The sequence below is a fragment of the Lates calcarifer genome, linkage group LG16_LG22, assembly GCF_001640805.2.
Source record: "Lates calcarifer isolate ASB-BC8 linkage group LG16_LG22, TLL_Latcal_v3, whole genome shotgun sequence".
Taxonomy (NCBI): Eukaryota; Metazoa; Chordata; class Actinopteri; family Centropomidae; genus Lates; species Lates calcarifer.
This window is the reverse complement of record NC_066848.1, coordinates 4,852,450-4,873,073: the sequence shown is the minus strand read 5'-3', so window position 1 is coordinate 4,873,073 and position 20,624 is coordinate 4,852,450. Positions and strand designations below refer to the sequence as shown.

At 41.0% G+C, this 20,624-nt stretch overlaps 1 protein-coding gene across 2 annotated transcripts in view; it reads left to right on the top strand.

Moving 5' to 3' along the window:
- micu1 (mitochondrial calcium uptake 1) overlaps nucleotides 1-19,787 on the top strand; it is a 29,609-nt gene extending 9,822 nt beyond the window's left edge. The window contains exons 1-8 of one of the 2 annotated variants that reach the window (XM_051076787.1): nucleotides 4,593-10,071; nucleotides 10,802-10,916; nucleotides 12,307-12,389; nucleotides 12,962-13,162; nucleotides 14,567-14,704; nucleotides 16,177-16,285; nucleotides 18,594-18,683; nucleotides 18,877-19,787. In XM_051076787.1, coding sequence (XP_050932744.1) covers nucleotides 10,051-10,071; nucleotides 10,802-10,916; nucleotides 12,307-12,389; nucleotides 12,962-13,162; nucleotides 14,567-14,704; nucleotides 16,177-16,285; nucleotides 18,594-18,683; nucleotides 18,877-19,037 — 918 coding nt within the window. In that variant the 5' untranslated portion in view covers nucleotides 4,593-10,050 and the 3' untranslated portion in view covers nucleotides 19,038-19,787. Of the gene's footprint in view, nucleotides 1-4,592; nucleotides 10,072-10,801; nucleotides 10,917-12,306; nucleotides 12,390-12,961; nucleotides 13,163-14,566; nucleotides 14,705-16,176; nucleotides 16,286-18,593; nucleotides 18,684-18,876 lie in introns of those variants that run through there. The other variant, XM_018660089.2, reaches the window with a different exon arrangement.
- Nucleotides 19,788-20,624: the final 837 nt, after the last annotated feature.

Here is a 20,624-nt window from a genome sequence, read left to right as displayed (position 1 = left end):
GAGTATTGCATTCCTCCAGAATGCTCTCTTCCAATAACATATTATCAGAGCTTATTTTTTCCCCACTGAGCAACTTTTCCATCTACCACAGGGGGGTTTATTCCCCAAAATGGCCAATGTCAATAATGGCTTAAGGATTCAGTTCCTCCAATGTACAAAAAACACATTTTCACACTTAGCCCAATTCCCCATGGTGGTGTCTGGGCATGCAGATAATTTCCGTTTTATTAGCTGAGGTTTTAAGATATCTGCCTCTAAAACTTCTGCCACTACAATACTATAGAGGTGAATAGAGGTGAAATTAGCACCATAAATGTAAACTTTACTTTTCACTACTTTGCTCCCAAGTGAAAACTACTGAATATTTAAAAGTTAATGTAATCTTTTCATAATTTTGTCAGAAATTTGTCATTTATCTCTGAAATATTGGATCTTATTTTCATACAGAAAAGATTAAACACAGGACAGCTGTACTTGACAATTAGGCTTTACAACCCCAGAATACACTGAGGGTTTTATCTGTTCATTCTTTGGATTTAAAATATGCATAGACAGAGAAGGAATTAAAAGTGAGGTTTTGAAAAGTACAGTGTTAATTCAGTGCAGTAGTGTGGAAACTTAATGAAATGAAATGGAAATAAAAGATAGTATCTTATAGAAAAAAAATCTTTGTAATCTCACAGGTTAACTTAACTTAGTTAACTAACTTAGTTAAAATTGTTCAGTAAATAGTATACAGCATATTTTTTGCTTATTTTAAGTGTGTCTTTTACTGAATCTCATTTCTCATAAATGTAATATTGGATAATAACATAGTAAAATCCTTTGAAGAAATGCAGTATAACTCAAAGAACTGCCACATTCATTTATCTTTCTGGCTGAAATGACATTGAATAAAGTGGCTAAATAGAACAAACAATGTCTTAATTGAGGTGCTAATTCAATATCATAGAAATAAATACTCCTTGGGGCAGTGGGGTTCGTAAAAGATGACACATGGAAAGAGACAGTGGAAAAAACATTACATTCTGTCAACAAAGAGTCCAGAAATAAATACCCATACTGGTAAGGCAGCCATAAGAAAATTAGCTGGCATTTCTGTGTCCACTTTGTTGTTAGCTGGTGCATTTTACTTATTTCAGTTGATATCTGGCAAAATGTGCATAAGCTGTTTTCACACTGACTTACATTGCAGATGATGGTAATGATATATTACATTAACAGTCAAAATTGAAGTGAAAGGATGCTTTTCAGATCATACCCTCTATATTATGTTGGTCTTTGCATATGTCTCTGCTTTATCTCCTGCTTTATTGTTAGCTTCTCAACTGTCAGTTACTGTGAGAGAAAATCCAAATATTGTTTGAGCTCTAAAAGTTTGGAAAAAGGTTTAAAAGGTAATGAAGAGATATAGTTTTCAACCTATGCAGAGATCCTCTGCCTTTCTACCTTCATTCTCAAAGCATTCAATTAGTTAAACCTAGTTCAAAAAGGCCTGGCTCTTTAACAAAACAGCTCCAATCTTATTATTATCATTACGAGGGACAATTACAAAGTGGGCCTTCCCAGTGCATAATTACCTATTTAAAGACAATAACAGCATGCGAACCTTGAACAGACCAAGCCCCCCTTCCAAGATCACAGATTGACTTTAATGGACTAGTCTGTGCTCTAAATACTAACATTTCTCTGTTCACAGTCTTGAAAATAGAAGCCATCAATATAAATCACCAGCATCATTATTTTCATTACTTCTTTCCTTGATATTGATTTGTGACCATCACTGCCCCCTCACTGATCTCAAAGAGCACCTCTCACACCCACTAGCCAGCCATCCTCTTTCATTTAGTATTAGCTAATCATCAGTGTGATGATTGTTTCTAACCTCATTACAAAATCCATCAGCCCCCAGGCTAGTATGATTATGATGAGTAAGTCTGTAACTCATCTCCATGTTGTAGTCAGATGAACCACACCAAGTCAGTGAGCCTAAAGTGAGTCAATTTCTTTGTCACAACTTTCTTCTTACTCCCTTGTTCTGCAGTTGTGTTTTAACCACCCTTATGTTTTGTGAAAGATTCTCCAGAACCCTGACTCAACCTTATTTCAAAATTGTGTTAACTAAAGTGCATGGGTTATATATTTATCAAAAGTACATGTTAAATTCTGTGATGGCCTCAAATAGAAATGGAGCACTGTACATTTATGGCCCTTGTCTACTAATGTAAATGTCATCCCTATCTCCAGGCCTCATGTTTCCTTTATTTGCCAGGCAAATCTCTGGACACATGGTTTTCTCTGATACTGTATTTAGCTTTGGCTGTCCCCTGAGATTTTCCTGCCATGGCCAGAGTGGCCCCCACGAGAGCTCCCTTCCCTCTGTCTGTTCAGCCCATTTTTGCCCAGAGACATGTGCCTGCTCCTCATTGGCTTAATGGGCGCCTCTAGCTAGTTTGAGGAGGAAAAAAACATTATTGTTTCATGCCAAGAAGCCATGAAATCTGGTTCACATGAAACAAAAAACTGTAATGAATTGGACCTAGATGAAATGACCATGGCAAGTGTAGTAGCGGAATATTTGTAGTGTGTAAATCATGAAGTTGACAGAGGGTGTGGTGAAGTACGAGGGGAGTGTTTCAGCTGGGGGTTGGGTGCTAAACTGTGATTGAGGCTAAGGTGGATAGCAAACAGGAGTACAGTATTGTGTGAGAGTAACATGAGAGCTCTTTTAAAAGACCTCTGTATCTCACTTCCCATGGTTTCATTTAAAAATAGCCAAGCCAACAGAGAAATTTGTCACATACATACTGTTTGGCAGCAGCTAAGTGGAAGATTGTTAAGAAGTGTATGTGTTATAAACCTCTCACTACTCCCCTCCCCCTCCCTACCTTCTCCTGCTGACACTAATTTGTTCCAGGTTCAGTTTGTATGTAGGCAAACATTACATACCCTATATGGTAAATAACTGTTGTTCATATTGACTCACCCTCTGTTTATTTTTAATTTCCTGTCTTTGGGAACACAGTTATTTTAGAAGCTCTTCAATGGGCTTGCTTGGTTTGATCAACCAGTTGTTTCACTGCATCTTTTCTCTGGTGTTAATTCACTCTCTGATCATCTCTGCCTACCCTGATCATGAGGGCATGCTTTCAGCTGCCGTAATCTTATGTTGATGTGACCTGACATTGCCATTGTTAACTGTTGATTATTTTCTCATGCTCTTATCAGCCATTCTTTCTCATTCACATAACAAGTAATCCCTCCATTTTCTCTCTCCTCTCTTCCTCGTGAATAATCATCATCCTCAACTCCCCGTCTCCCAAAATCCCCACTTTTCTCCTCCCCCCAATCATTTCATCTACTTATCCCCCATTCTCTGCCCACAAACTCCCCAAACCTCATCCTCCTCTTCTGTCTCCCTCCCTCCCTCCCTCCCTGTTTTGCCCCTCCCTCTCTTCAGGACTTCTGGCAGGTATGGGGTGTGTGCCGAGCAGCATGTGTGCACCTGAATGAAAAACTGCACTTGTAGTCACTACCTACTCCTCCCTCTCCTTTATACTTTCTCTCCTCTTCCACTTTTGTCTCTCTCTTCCTTTCTTTCTATTACTCACTCTTTCACTCCTCTGTAATAATATGGAGGACATAGCTATTCACTGTTGTTAGTCCAGGGGAACAGCTAAGTATTTTCTTAACCTCATCAAGTGTGAACCCAGAGATGTTGCCTCAGTTATGGTAACAACCGCCATGGATAGGACAGCAGCCAAATTGTGCATTTAAAGTGTATAATTCCCAACAAGAAATCAGTGGACTGGTAATAAAATGTTGAATTTACATCTAGCTCTTCTCTAGATATGTTCTAGGCGTTGAGCACAGCCAGAGGGGGAAAGTCAAACCGTATGAGGATGGAAGTAGATTAAAGCACCACCACTGTATTTTCTTATATAATGAGCACATTATATCATGGCCATGGGAAGCACTTGTTTCTGATTGGCTGGTCAACAGTTTAACCACAGTGCAAAAGTACATTAAACTGTAAATAACCAAAACAATATACATCTCGCTAACCAGGTGTTAGATGTGTTTCATTGTCAGCCATTTTTAAACAAACTTTGAAGATGGTTGATGATATGAATACTGCTAAGCTCAATAATACTCTGAGATAATATTGAAAATAACAAATTTGGTGGAGGAAATGCCACTTGGATTGTTTTTCTTCTCCACCTCTGCCATATCTGTTAATTTCATATACCAGAGCACTTAAGTCACACTTATATCACTTGCATAAATGTGTATGAGTTTGTTCATTTTAGCAATTACTTGCTCCTAGTTTCCAGCAAGGCTCCAAAATGTTTCACCAGAGTGCTTTGGAGAAACCTTTTGTGGCTAAAATGTAATGTACACATTTATAGTGGTGAGTTTAGATAAATTAGCCTTGACCTTTTAGTTTTATCTTCTAAATGATTTGGCCTTTAAGCGATTCTGAATGTCTCTGTCATGTGAAGATAAGCCAAGCGCAGCAAAGGGCAGGTTACAACCTGTTCACCTTATAATGATGGGGAGTGTCAGAAACTGAAGTTGACACGCACTCCATTGTGTTTGCACTCATATCAAATATGCAAACGTAAACTCTGTATTGTTATTGGACAGTGTGTTGGAGACCTCCCCTGTGCTCTTTGTATAGCTTCTTGGAAGCAGCTGCATGCCATGCCTTCCCTGCTGAATTATTTAAAGTGAAGATTTTATACTTTACCTCTACAGGGATTATTAAACACTGCAGTATAGCTACATAATTTACACACTAGTCAGTGCTCCAAAGTAAAGTTCCCATGCATTTATAGTGGAATTTTTAAGAACAATGTCAAGTCTTGCAAAGCTGAGATACAAAGAGCAGCTAAAATGAGTCATTTATAAGGAACTTTTATTGGTCAATGCCAAATCGTAGCAGTGCTGTTCCCCTGCACTCCCTCTGTCTTGCTTTATAAACACACCCTTTCTCTTCATCCTTTCATATCTTCCAAGAAATATCAGCTCTAGCTTTCCACTTGCTTTGGCACTCTAGCCCTTTTCCCAGCATGCACTGCTGTATTGCCTGTGCCTCACAGAGAAAGTAGCTGGTGGTGGCGCCCCCTCTTAGCGCATGGTGGCATCACAGGGTGGTTTTAGACCCAGGAAATTGCTCTGATAGCTAACATTGAGGCTGAATTGATGTGCTTGATAGCCTTCACAAATCCATCCTCTGGATTGTCCGGATGTCAGTGCTGCATGAATTCTGTAGAGCATGGTTTAGAATCAATGAAGACAGGACTTTATCTGTGAATCTGAAATGTATCCAAACTGTTCCTACATGCTGTGGCCCTCTCTGTATGTAAAGCCACAGCGTCTGCCGCATGACCTGCTACGACAGAGAGAGGACACCTGTCACTCAGAGGGAGAGCAGCGGGGGTTGCTCCAATGGAAACAAGTCTATTGTCACATCAACTGTTGTCATGTTCACTATTTCTGATTCCACAGGAAGCTCCCAGGGGCCGCTGTTAGGACTGTCACTGTTCTGTTTCTCTATCTTTTCTCATTGTCTTCAATTCTCACATGCGTTCTTTGCTTTCTCTGTCTATTTTGGTGTCTAAACAAAAACTCACACACAATCACACACTTACACCCTAAATCCTTTTCTCTCCTTCTCTCTCTCTCTTCCCTCTCCTAGTCTAGAAGAGGTTGGGTTATCTGTACACCTGGTCAGCTAATTTGGTTCCCCCTCTCCTTTTATGAGACAGCTGCCGTTCCTCAGCGACCGAAATCTGTTTATTGAGCGTTCCACATCAGGGTCCATTATTCTGAATGTGCTCCCAGAATAATTATGAGTTATGAACGGTACACCTACTCTGCAGTTACCCCTGGGACAAGAGGTGGAAAGCTAATACATTAATGTTCTCTCCGCCCACACACCTACCTGCCCACCTACAAATTGTGATGTTTTGGTCCCAAGGATTCGTCATATGTTGAAAAAAGAGAGAATATGTGCTCCTGACCGCTCTAATGGTTAGGGGTGGTTTTTGGTTGTGTGTGCATGTTAGCTGTGGTTTTCAAGGCTGAGTTCCTTGTATAGAATCAGTGTGTGGTTTTTCTTTGGAGGCTTGAATGTAGGTTATGCCCTTACTGTATATGTCGCAGTACGGGGGAAGTGCACTAACACACGGTGAGAGCGTTCAGCCACCATTCAGAAATGTCAGACTCAGACCTGGGTTGACTTTACCCTCAAGCAGGTCAGTCTGAATTCCCTTTCCCCTGAAACTCACATCTTCCATTGTACCTGTCAAAGTGACAGTAGCCCCAGAGCTAGAACATCACACAAAGCGGCACAAAGGACATAAAGGTACTGATCCATTTTTAATGCATTTGTCTCGCCCCCCCCTCCGTCACTCACTCTGCACTGTCCATCTGCTGCACTGTACATGCCGCTCTTTTTAAAAAAAAAAAAAAAACTCTATATTCCTGCTGGTGCAGCACTCTAGTACACCGAGTTCTATCGAGACTCACCTGCACAAGAGATGAGAGTTCGCTCAGCGGCAGGCATCACTCAGGCACACTCACACTCACCACACACATGAATATGAACAAACAGAGTGGGAGCAGATCTCCTCTGTTTGCAGCCTGATCTTTTCATCTTCAGTGGCAGGTCTCAGCCTAGACCTATAAATTCATCACTTTGTTGTGGCGCTCAAAGGAGACTGTGCAGCCGACAGACTGATATAACAATATCATAGAAAAGTCACTGTATCTGCAGTGTGATAAGTATTTTAAAGCTTAAACACAAACTATGTGGCTTATATCTCCTTCCTTCATCATCCACTTCCCTCTTTTCCTCTCTCCTGTTATCGGGGTGTCTGCAGCTGCAGTGTTGGACAGGGTCACAGATGTAATCAATAACAAAGCACTGCAGCCGGTACAGTGGTATTAGAGAGGGCCAAGTATAAGCTGTCATCAGCTCCTAAGCCAAGTGTCTGGCCACACAAAGTGCTTGTGGAGCAGTGTAAATAACCACAGTGAAGCTAGCAGAAAATGAATGGTTGGCACAAGACATATTTTTACTATCCAAATGTCCATGTTAGAAGACTACTGCATACTGTGTTGAATTATAGCTTATCTCAGTCACAGTTGCTTCAACAGCTGCTTGTTTTCTTTTATTACAAGAGGACGCAGGATGTCAGAAATGTGCCTTCTCATGAGGACAGCTGTGATATAATTAAACCAATGAGTACCATGTGGTTGATTTGATCATGTAAAGCTATGACAGCATTTATTAAAGCTTTGATAATTTGTTTAATTTTTTGTAGTCAGAGATAGTTGGTAGAAGCTAAGGATTTAAAAATGTATTGCTACAAGCGTATAATTTCCCAGTTTTGGATTTAACGATGATGTGAGAATCCTAAAGAACTTTTATTCATTCCAAGTTTTTAAGTATGCCACTTTCCAGTGGGGTGCTTAGAAAGTGTTTCTTAGCCTCTCATGTGAAATGAGCAGAAAGAGATTTAGCCCTTTTGCATGCATGCCTCTAGCTGTGCTTGACTTCTATGGGTCTCATTTGTTGGGCTCATAAAGCTTTGGCTAGTTGAAATTTGACCAGGGCAGCTATTGGGCTCCTCTGTAGCCTGGTGCACTGAAGAGATTAGCCCTGACCAAACCCTTAACCCCATCTGTGTGTGTATATGACAGCAGTATATTTGACTGCCCCACCGCCAGCAGCGTTCAGCCAGCAGCTCTGTCAGCACTGTGTTTCTGCCTGAGCTCACAGGCTAGTTGGGTTGTTCAGTCCGTCATCTGGACACAGCTCGCAGACTTGACCATATCGTTGCTGACACATGAAGAAATGTATGATCACATGAACAGGCTCAATGCAGAAATTTAAAAAAGAACTCATGCTCACATACACACAGACAGCTACGGAGTTGTCACTGATCCGAAGACACACATTGACAGACAAGGCTTTAGCTGTTAATTAACTTGAGTGCTGCAGCAATTAGGTTCACAGTCATTTGAAGATCAGTGCTTTGGTAAAAATCTACGATGAGTGTTAAATACCGACTCCAATGTATTTGGTATCTTTTTAGTGATAGCAGCAGTTTGTTTTATAGGCATAATGTCCTCTGGGTTGATGAATCAAAGCTAATGAAAGACTACACTGATGAGACACAGAGAGTAACTCTGTTTGAGAAATCTAATAACCTAATGGGTAACTCTTGTAGATTTTTTTACCATTTATCTGGTTGTATGTGCATTTCTTTTTTACTGTTAAATGGCTTGTTGGTGGAACACCCGATATTGGATGTCAGAGGCTTGTGACAGAAAGATGGAAGATGAAGGAGAGGATAGGACACAATCTTGCAGCAGTGCGGCAGGCTCCATGGAAAAGGTTTAAAAGCCCAGATGAGACCCACAGCACAGCCTGATATATACACTGCTGTACCTCTGTGTCTGCTTGAGAGAGTGCACTGTGTTACATCACACATTTGTTGAAGAAATGTATAGTATGATAGCCCACTGTATGAGAGAAAGAAAGAGAGTCAAAGCCATATTGTCTGCTCAGCGGTGAAGTCTGTAGCTATAGAGTGGGATCCTACAAGAGAGAGTCATATTCTTGTCTGACTGGCACACAGGCTGCATCAAAGTAGACAAAAAGCTCTGTGTTTGTTGGTTAGCATGTCCGTGCAGACTCTGAGACCTATTCTTTTATCAGCTGAATATGCTATTTGGTTCCACTCTTTGGCCACTGCATTTGGATTTGTTTTCCTTGAATGTCATTTTGGCCATTCTGTGGGGGTGTTTTTGTCCTTGACTCAGGACAGCGGGAGAAAAATGAGTTATTATGCCTAATGTGCTCTGTGCCTCTCATCTGATCATTATAATGAGCTCCAGTGCGTTTATGTCTCTTATGTGTGTAGCTGTGTAATTGTCAATGTGGCTGTGAATATGCACTTGCCCACTGAAGTACACATTCATGCCTTTGTTTGGGTCTTTTCTGTTTTGTGGACTGGCATTACGACTATGGTTCACCTCAGAGGGCCTTTCCTTGTGTCATCATTCCAAACTCCAGAGGCAAATACCAACCTCTTTAATTCTCACTTTCTCATTTTGCTCTTTCTTCTTTCTGTATGTACATACCTGTCCATTTCTAGTATTCTCTTGCCCTTACACACATACAAACAGCTGAAACCCTTCAACTCTTTTGCATTTTGTTACCTCTGTCTGTCTCTTTCTCTCAACCAGTATCACTGCTCCAAAAATAACTTTTTTCTCTCTCACCCCCCCACTCCCTTCTCCCCTTATACTCGTACTGTAAATACCATCAATAATAAATGTGACAATAGAAACCACTGTTTTCTATATTTGTATCATTGACATGCAAGAGTCAAGATGGACATGAATTGGGGATCGTGATTTCATAGACATTTTCTAAGCTTATACCACTAGTCTTTAGCAGCCATTAAAAAATCTGTATCTCATGAGGAGGGAGTCGGTTCATGGGGAAAGAATTTAAAAGAATGTGCTCATGTTATGCTATTAAGGGGGATCCCACCAAATTTTAGTATTCAGGTTTGTTTTTCCAGTTAATTTACGTCCCTTTCAAGTGAATATGTGACTGTGCAGCTTTCATTTGCAATGTGCATTCAGCATATGCCTCCAATGACAATACTTAGGAAAGCTGGAAAGGAGACAGACAATAGGTTTAAATGACTTTTAAAACAGCCTTGTTAGTGCAGTGATATTATTTTGTATTTTGGGCAAATCACAGTCTTTTGGCAGGCACTGTTGATCATGTGTGCAAATTTTAATTAAATTTTAATTATAGACTGCAAAACATAATTGCATTCTAAATTTGAGTGGTATCCCCCAATTATCTTGTTTTGAACAAGATGTTTTCTGTGTGTGTATGCGTATGCTGTGTGTGACAATATGAATGCACATGCGTGTCTTTGTCGTTGAAGGCCCTGCTAAAGACAGCAGAGGCCATGCTGTTCTCTAACAGTTGTTTCTCCTCCTTCCTCCTCCTCTGAAATGGAACCCTTGCAGACGGAGGTAACTCCACGTGGGCTGAGCGTGACCCAGCCTCCACCTCCTTAGGCATGCTCTGTCCGTCTGTCCACTCTGGTGGAATGTCCTATTAGTGGGACACTGTCTTTCAAGTCTCTATCACTGAGTGTGTAGTGTGCATGTTATGAAGTCACACTTTCATGCAATGCTGCAGTTATACACATGCTAACAGAAAAACGTCTGTGTGTGAAAAGAGAACTAAAGTCACTTTGTTTTTAACGATTATTACATTTGGATTGTGTTACAGACATGGTTAATCAATAGTTTGTTTGTGTTTGTGCGACAGTCTCTTGTGATGTATTTCCTCTCTTTATGTCAATTTCACACTGTGAGTACAGCTTCTGGTGAATAATGTGTTTTGTACTTGAACTGACCACAAACTAATTGTTCATCGCTGCCACTCTCACCTGTTTGTATGGCTTCATGTGTATGCAGCACTTGCATGACTGTTATTGTGATAAACTGTCTATATGTTGTCATCCTTATACACCAGAACTATTTTGAATGTGTGTGTGTGTAAGCACAGTATGTGTGTATATTTCTGTGTTTGCGTGTCTCTGATAGAGTTATGCTCTCAGACACACACACACTTGTTTGCACACACACAAAGCCACACCTGGGGCTGCTGTAAAGGCCGTAAGGCTTGTGCTGATTCATGTGAAATGTTTTTAATATATAATTTTTTTGCTTTTTTTGTCCTTGCCTGGATGAGCAGAAGATTGCCCAGGAGAGGGAGAAGTTTGCAGATGAGGACAGCATATTTTACACACTGGGAGAATGTGGCCTTATCTCCTTCTCTGATTATATCTTCCTCACCACTGTGCTGTCCAGTAAGTACATTGTTGAACTTTAAAGTCTTCCTGCAGATCTAATGGTTCTTGTGACCCATCCCATTCAATCCCACATCCTTAAAATCCTTCACACTGATCTAAAATCAAATCCCAAATCGATCTCCTCTGTGTCTTCTCTCTCTGTTTTCATGCTGCATCAGTTCAAACAGAGAAATTTTCCAATATGATATTATTAGACAGGTTACTGAGCAGGCTGCCTGTTCAGTATGATCTCTTAATAATACCAGTCTACCAAGATAGCTGCATGTGAGATGTTGTGTTTCACAGAATCAGTTTGCTTTAAGTGGATCACTAGTGGTAGATACATGGGTTACATTTCACATTAATGCCTCTTTTCCGAATGTGTCAGAGTTCATTTTAATGATAACGAAGCTCTGACTTCTTCCTCTCTGACTAGTAAACTTATCTCCCCCAGCTTAGCTTGACCACTTATTATAATCCGTTCATATGGAGAAAGTCTCTGGGGAAGTCTTCAAGGACAAGTCATTTTTAAGCAGACAGGGCAAGATGCCTCATGGTTGGATTCAATCCATTTAGCACGGCCACAAAAATAGTACAAAGGAGGACATATTTTGCCCAACAGACGCACACATTGGTTCAAGCCTCATAGTGCTACATATTAACTGCTTTCAGTCTGAATCCTTTGATAGATAAGAAAAAAATCTGAATCTTTAATATTTTCCTTGAAGGTGATGGGTTGTTGAAGCAATAAATAGTTATAGTAGTTTGCTGTACAGTAAAAATGTGAAGCACTGAAACAAACAGAGGTTATATAATGTGGTTTGTAAATATTATTGTTTCAGAAATGGACCAAAAAAGATCAAATTTATTTATGGTATTTAATGGTTGCATAAATTGTATATAAAGTGTATAAAGTGAGAAACTGAATTTATAGTTGAAATAGAAATATGCATAGCAGCATTAAATGTACAAAGTATTTGATTCAATTTTAATATCTGAATTTATAGCCTGTATATCTGATATGAAAAAGGTGCAAGAGCTAAAAGTTGTGTGTTTAGGTAGGTGCTTTATAAACAGTTCTGGATGGAGTTACCATGATCAGACTGTGGGTGTTCACACTGCGAACTGGACCTTGTTATGTCATGCTGTGCCAAAAACAGTATTCCAGATTTGCTCATATAGGCTGTGAAGTGTGTCTTCTAGCAGATTCCCTGTTGACTGAGGTTGGGCCAAATTGTGTAGTATTCATTGTGCAGTCTAATGGCTCAAAAAACAGAGCTTCTAAGGCACCCCATATTGCACCACTGGGGGTGAGATGAAGGCTGAAAATGCTGTGCAGTTGATGTGTAATGATGAAGTCAGTATTGAACATGTTTCTTTGTGTGTGTTTCTGTCCTGTGGTGTCCAGCTCCCCAGAGGAACTTTGAAATCGCTTTCAAGATGTTTGATCTCAATGGTGATGGAGAGGTGGACCTGGAGGAGTTTGAACAGGTGAGCAGCTCGTCTTGCATACAGCTTTCACATACAAACATACACTAAATCTACATATTAAAGGGGACACAAGGTTAAAACAGCAAGCCTACAGGTTTGGACTGTGTATCTATAGTAGCTCCTGATTGAATTACAGTAACCAATAACACACACTGACAGCCAATAAAATATAGGTCCCTGCAATGGATGTGCACTGCTGTGACATTTTCTCAGAGGGAAAAGATAAGTGCTGTGCTGCAGTCTGTGATATATTACTAACTCTGATGGGGTTTTTGATATACAGAAGTACACATAGTATTATTATGATAGAGGTTTTTAAAGTTACAGCTTATTATCTAAGAGAATAAACAAGGCTTTTTTTTAATTTAATGGCTTTGAAATGTAATGAAAAGAAAGTAAAATCCTCTGGATTTTAAATTAAGTTAATCTTACACAAACCTCTTTTTATTATTGTCACTTTTCTGATTGTTAAATCATTTTTATTTCTGTGAGACTTTTAGAGATTTATTTACTCCATAAAGTAGTCAAAACTACTTCTAAAAAATGTGTACACTCTCATCCTACATCCTTAGGTCCAGAGCATCATTCGTTCCCAGACCAGCATGGGCATGCGACACCGTGACCGCTCCACCACAGGAAACACCCTGAAGACAGCTGGCTGCAGCTCTGCTCTCACTACCTACTTCTTTGGAGAAGACCTGAAGGGAAAACTCACCATCGGCAGCTTCCTGGAGTTTCAGAGGAAACTGCAGCATGATGTGCTCAAATTAGAGGTAATGAAAGACGAAAATGAATGACTGGAGAAAGAGTATTATACTGAGAATATTCATCTGCTGGTTTACCGCACTATCGTGTACAGTTACAATGAATTAATTTGAAAGTTATGGCTTTGCTGTAATCTTAAATCTTATCTCCTCTGCACCTGCTCACAGATTATATTAACAGCCTTCTAAATCAAATGAAGTAAATCTTACTGTACTGCTCCCAGAAGAAAGAAACAAATGAACCAAAAAAATGTCAAAAACCTAGGGGAGAAGAGAGGTGGAGTGACAGGTGACCGTGATACACTATGCAAAAGAAAGCAAGGCCCGAGGATGACAAATGTGCTGTGTGGATTGTCTGTCAGCGCTGGTCAGTGTCACATTCTCAAAGCTGTTACAGTGAGGTATAAAAGACATCCTCTGCCTCCTCAGTGACACCAGGCACCCTCCTCTGTCTCTGCAGTAACAGCAACTGATCGGTCTTGTTGAGCATATGGTTATTCTTTTAATTAGCGTGGGTAGTGCCTAACTGATACACTGAACCGTAATGGGCGCCGTCATCTGAAGCTCTAAGAATAGGACTCGAGTCGGAGCATCTGCCCAAAAGAAGCACTATCTGTCAGATTGTAATGATACCACAGTGTTCAGAGAGTGCAATCATATCACCACAAATAAGGTTTTAACACGGGTCATCTTATGCATTTGCCTGCTTCCTTTAATTGTTTAGGCTGCTGGTCACCCTGCACCATATTTTACCAGCTGTAGCCATTTTTCTGCAGGTGCTGAACTCTTTCCTTTGCTTGGTTTCTCGTCTTCTTCTGAGCTTTTTTGTAACTCTTACGATATCTGTAGTTAGTGAATTCCCTAGTAGAGCTGAAATTGCAATCTGAATTCAGAGCATAATATATAAATGTTCTAAATGCAGAAATGATCTAGCTATAAATCATGCATAACAACGCAAAGGTCATAATACTCAGACATTTCACCTCACAAAAGGTAGATCCTCCAGGGTGGGGAAGTAGTCAGGTCACCCCTAAAATCTTCACTTCAGGCTTATTCTGGCCTGGTCAGGAGCTGACTCCCACAAGTGCGACAAATTAACATTTTTAGAGGTCGGCACGTTCAGAGAGAAAGTAGGGAGGGAGCCGTGTGGCTGTCAAACAACCTCAGATATAAATCGACTGGATTGACCTGACACAGTCAAGGCCCACTGCTGTTAAGCCATGCTGCAGTGGAGCATTGTAAAAAAAATGCACATGTAGATTTAATGTCACCAACGCCAGCCCCACGCATGATTCAACTTGAGACCTGACACCAGTATTTACTGTTTCCCATTTCACCATGCCCTCCTCCTATGAATTTGTCTGTCCCTCTGCATAGCACTCAATCTTCATCTCTCTCTCCTCCCCCCTCCAGTTTGAGAGGAACGATCCCATGGACGGCAGAATCACCGAGAGACAGTTTGGAGGTATGCTGCTGGCCTATAGTGGCGTCCAGTCTCGTAAACTCAAGCAGATGCAGAAGGGCTTGAAGAAGATGTTTAAGGATGCACAGGTAGATAAATCTCATGCTTGCACAGAACTCTGGATAAGTAATTGGTGCTATATAGAGCTCGATGTGGTGTGAGTGTTTTAACTAATTGGCCTACATGCGAGGATGTGTGACAGACGGTGTGTGCCTGAGGGAGAAGGAGCTGGGACATTGTGAGTGTGTGAGAGAGACTGGATGAGATGTAATACATCACTGGGAGAGGACACTACACTCAGAGTCCGACGTTATCCACCTGACTGACACTCACTCCCTCCAACTCCTCTACCTTCTTCTTTCTCTGTTTGTGATGACCAAATACAAAGCAGCCAGTGCTTAGAAGAAGGGCACAAGTCAGGCCTCCATCTCTCTCTTTCTCTGTCAGTGTCTCCCCTGCCTCGCACTCTGTTTCAGGCTTTGCCCTCCTCCGCCTTTTCTCTTATATTAATCAACTACTACTTATTCAGCTTAGTTTATTTAAGACTGAGTATTGACACGCAAGGTTTCCAACAAAAAGACTTTCACCTTTCCCTCACCAAGCCATTCTTTCACCCAAACACAGCCACATTACTTTAAGCAATAAAACAGCTCCACTGGGACAGACCAAACAAGGGAAAAAGTGAAAATATTCGAGATGTAGAAGGCTTAAAGCCAACAAAAGAACATGCCTATCCCTTTACTGTTTCCAGGATGTAACATCAACTTTGGTTTCATGCCAGCTCTGCTTCACTGTAATGAACCCCATCAGTCAATTGACTAAAGTTACGCCCATGCATATTGTATCCCCAGAGGTGTGGCAGCAAAAATTGTCCCTTTTTTTCACCTTGTAGCTTTAAAGCACCACAGATGTCAGACTGAGCTATGATAAGATGGTTAAATGCAGTGATTAGCAGAGAAAAGAAAACAGAAAGCTGTGACACTGCCGTTCCTCCAAGGCATGAGAAAAAGATGAGGCTGGGTGCAGCCAGAGTGGTGTCTCCGTAAGGAATTAAACTGCAGTAAGCATCTCTCTCACTTTCTCTCTTTCCCTGTTTAACCTCTCTTCTTCCATCCCAGTGTCTGTCTCAGCACTAGGCATTACCTGTAATGTAAATGAGAAAAGTGTTATTTACTGCTGAAGACCAGCTGCTCACTCTTCTTTGCAAATGAGCTCATCAGCTGTGTGGCAGCTGTGTGACTGTGTGTCTCTTTATATCTATATATGTGCATGTGTGTCTAAGACCGTCTGTTCCCCTGTCCGTCCGTGGCTCTCTGTTCATCCATGTGTGTCAGCTGCTTCTGCCTACTTCCTCTTGTCATTTGTGTCACACTGCTGAGTGCCTCTAAAATGGCATTGTGCAGACGCAGCTCTTGTCATGACAATGTTTGGCTGATTGTTCACAGGATTGCAGTGCTCTAATGGCTCAGGTAAAGCTGCAGGAGTGATTTGTCTCTGATTTGTCACAGGGTTTCTCACCCAGACTAATTTTTTTTTTTTCATATTTTCCCCTCTTGTGCAGGGCATCACATTTGAGGAGGTGGAGAATTTCTTTACTTTCCTAAAGAACGTGAATGATGTGGACACAGCCCTGAGTTTCTACCACATGGCTGGAGCCTCCATAGATAAAGGTACACACACATTTGCCTTTTTCCTCTGACATTCTCTCTTTCCTTCTAATTACTCCCTTAGATTCAACTGTTGTCACTTTTATCCTCTGTCTCTCAGAGCTGTTAACACTGCAGCCAGACCAGTTGGGTCCGCTTCCCACATCTCTTTTTGCCTGGCTTTGCTCCCAGTTGTAACTCGGCCATTTGTCATCTGTTTGTCCATCCATCCATTTGTCTACAGCTTTTTTCCTCCAGGCCAGCAGGAGAGCACACTCTTAAATCCAAAGACCATGCACATACACACATGACAGATCACTTTCTACGTGACAGTACAGGCTACCGATGCTCACTGAAACATGCTGAAATCATCACCAGAGGAGGGAGGGGAGGTTGAGCTGGTGACTGGAGGGTGGTGGATAACAGTTTAATCAACATATCCAAGGAAAAGCAAGATGCTACAATTGTAATTCTTTACATTTCATTCCATGTTCACAGTAAGTGTAGTATATTACAGCAAACATGAGCAGCTGCTTTGGCAGAAATACGACAGACAAGCAACTGATGTATCTGCTTACAGTGCGGCTAGCCAAACTGGAATGGTTTTTAATGGTCACGTCAGTCAGTAATTGGCCTCTTTCCATCATGCAATGAGCAACTGAAATCAGATTTTGTCCATACAAAAGAAGGACACTGTAAAAAAGTTGGTTATTTTGCTGAGGAGTTGCACTTCTCGGCTTGTTCACAATAGAAGCCACCCCTTGTTTTTGCCAGTTAAACACTTTTAATATGAAGCAGCTGCAGCTGGATTTTCAGTTTGTGTTCTTTGCAGCTAATAGTGACAAATGCTCTATAAAGACATAATTACTGAATGAAATACATTGTATGGCTATTGTAGAGAAAATGCTGGCCATACATAGCATCATAAATGAGTTAGGTTTATGAAAATCTCAAGGATTATTACTTTAAATACCAGACAGAAAGTTGACTGTGAGTCACAATCTGTTTTCTCTCTCCTGAAGAATGTGCCTGTAATGATTATTCAAGAAGACCAATTACTAAGTGTCAAATCAGTCATTAAATTAGTCTTATTTCCTTTATCTTCCTCGGCACGTTCATTTTTACTGAATTAATTCATCTTTCAGATCCTAACAATGAAAGTCAATTTAATATGAGAGCAGCACAGACAGTGATGACCTGTAGCTTTTATAATGTGGCCATTGTTTGATGAGTCAGTGTTTCTTTCATTTATTGCAGTGATTCAGTCCTTTAATATGTCTCCATATGTTTTCTGTCAGCACATCCATTAGTTCTGATTCAGTGATGAAACAGCTGCTGCTTTAAGGCAGTGCAGGGTCTACCCTGAGGTGCTCATTTCCATCGTATGGTTTTGGCTGTATGTCTACATAGTAACAAGCTGTGTGTGTGTGTCAGTACATTTGTGTGAGTGTGTTGTGGAGGGATATTGAAAACATCAGGCTGTTGTGGGTTCGTGGATCTCCATCCTCCCGCTGTGTGTGCACTGAAACTTCTGAAAGACCTCCTTTACTCTCCTAAAGGCTAAAGGAGATCTTGTATTTCTCTCTTCTCTTTTACATCTTTGATTCATCTCTGTCATCTCACACCCAAATCCAATGATTACCTCCACCATTTTAGTACAGTATCTCATTTGTGGGTGTGTTATCTGGAACAGCATATTGTCTCTCTTAAAGGTAGAAAAGAAGCCCACTAATGAGATTCCTGCTGGAGTGATTCAGCTCTTTATCATTTTTTCTTTTTGGTGTCACCATTTGCAGGAAGATTTTGTCAGGCACTATTCTTTTCATACTAACCCTCTCTTTCTCTTTACCCTCCCTCCTCCCACTTGTGTGCCTTTGAAGCCTGATAATCAATAATTCTGATTGAGAATACAGAGTTTTCATCTTTTTTATCATCTATTTGTTTTTCTGAAAGGATCCTGAGGCATTTTTTCCACCCCCAGTCTGTGTCTTCATTTCCCTTTCTTACTCCGTACACCTCCATCCTGACCCACCCTCCATCTTTTTTTATTCCTCTCAGCCAGTCTCATTCTCTGCTGGATTTCCTAATGCTGTCTACTCCTCCTGCTCTCACCCCCTTCGTGCTCCTTTTCATGTCTATCACATAGTCGTCTCAGTGAATGGGAGTCCTGCCTGCTATCGATCCGAAGCAGTTTGCACTCACGCACGATGTCCTCCACATGGGCCATTTATGAGCTGGCTCTTAAGAGTCTGTGCCCACTCGCACCTCTATTTCTCTCTTTCACAAATGTTGAACCTCTCTATCTGTGGTTCCGTCCTTCTCTGTCTCCTAGTTACCATGAAGCAGGTGGCCCGCACCGTGGCCAAGGTGGAGCTGTCGGATCATGTGTGCGATGTGGTGTTCGCTCTGTTTGACTGTGATGGTAAGTAGCTGACAGGTTCATCCCATCTCTAAATATTTATGGAAAGCAAATAACGCCTCCGCTGACAGATGGAAATCTTCAATAAATGGGAGTCCTCTCCTCCTCTGACTTCCTCTTCCTCTATTATTTCATCATCTCCCTCCCCTTGTCCATCACCCCTCTCTCCCCCTTCCTCCCTGTCTGTCTTCTTCAGGGAATGGAGAGCTTAGTAATAAGGAGTTCATAGCCATCATGAAGCAGCGACTGATGCGTGGGCTGGAGAAACCCAAGGACATGGGCTTCACCCGGCTGGTGCGTGCCATGTGGAAGTGTGCCCAGGATACCGCCTGGGACTTTGCCACACCAAAGACATAATAGAGACAGGAGGCAACATGTGAGTGTGAGAGAGAGAGAAAGAGAGAGGCAATGCGCGAATAAAGCAACAACACATCAAAGCATTAAAGGCTTTCTCCTTCAACAGGTCTTGAGAATTTAAATAGACAATTAATGCAATGAACTCATTAGGACTACAGCTCTGAGGGGCATCATCAATCATTAACACACACCGCTGTAGATCAAGCTATCAATACAGTGACTGAAGCATGCTGACACAGCACAGTGTGTCTTGAAAGGCTTCTCTGGTGTGCCTGTCTAAGGCATTGTGGGTATTTGTATATTTGAAACATACAACCAAAATTTGTATGTGTATTTTGCCATATTCTACAGAGGAAAGTCGTGTCAGAGGGTAACTGTATGACGCTAAAAACAGCACTTTTATATCTGTATTTAAGCTGTTGCAAAAGGTAAGACAAGAAGTGAAATCAATCTTATTTGACCTTCAGCTGTATAAATGCCGCAGTATGTCTGTTCTATACTGAAAACAGACTCTTAGTTATTCCTTTGCTGGGACAGAGCAGAACTCTAATTTTGTTAGCACAGCATTTCATTCAGTCTGCTAGCTGCAGTTCACTCCTGTCATTTTGTCCCATAGATCAACAATGCTTGTCTTGCTCTACAATGTATTGTTCAAAGTGTGTATCCTTCTAATTGTTGCTCACTGAAACACTTTATATAAGATGGATGGCAAAAGAAACGCTCTATTAAAGATGTTTTAATAATGTAAAACTGATTAAGCTTTATTTCCAAACAGCTGTTCTGCTTGACTTGTAAGTTGGATTGTTGTCCTGCCATGTTCTCATTTTCACTCTGACTCGGAGAAAAGCACAGCGGAGGATTAGTGAGACTAATCTATGGGGCACCAAGGAAGTCATTTGTCATGTGTAATGAAATTGAGTGTAACATTTTTAGTCAGAAAATGCATGGCTGATTGTATGCAGTGGTTCTGAATGCGTGCCAGCAGAAAAATATGGTAATGTGTGTGTCTGTGTGTGCAAGAGAAGTCAGCAGTTTTGTCTAATTGAAATGGACAGGATGGGCAGTCCTCGGCCTCTGCTGCCCATTAAAAGATTGTCCTGCAGCCCTTTCGCAGGCACACACTCTGCTGCATTGGCCCAGAACAACCTGGCTCGCTCTCTTGCTCACACTGCAGCTGACAGACGGAAGTGGTACTTGGGTGCGATTGCTAGTTTAGGAGATTAGGTTGAAGGGCCTCTCATCAGTATTCTTAACCCATGTTCTTTCCAGAGCTTAAGTCTGGCATTACACTTCACATGGAACATAAAATGATTTTTAACAGAAAATCCTTCCTCACTGTTGCATCAACTTTACAACAAAACATTAATTTGTTGTCCAGTGAAAACCATGTGTCTCCAAAGTGTCAACTTTTAATGAGCTAAGGAAAACTGCTTGATTTCAGCTTTGTGAAAGTGTGTTCCTTTGCTAATCCAGTGGGTTTTAAATGGTTTATGTAGCTTAAAAAATGGGAGAACTTTCTCAACCCATTATTATTCATAAAATTCTAAATCATCTAATTTGGAGATACATAGTTTTCTTTGGATAGCA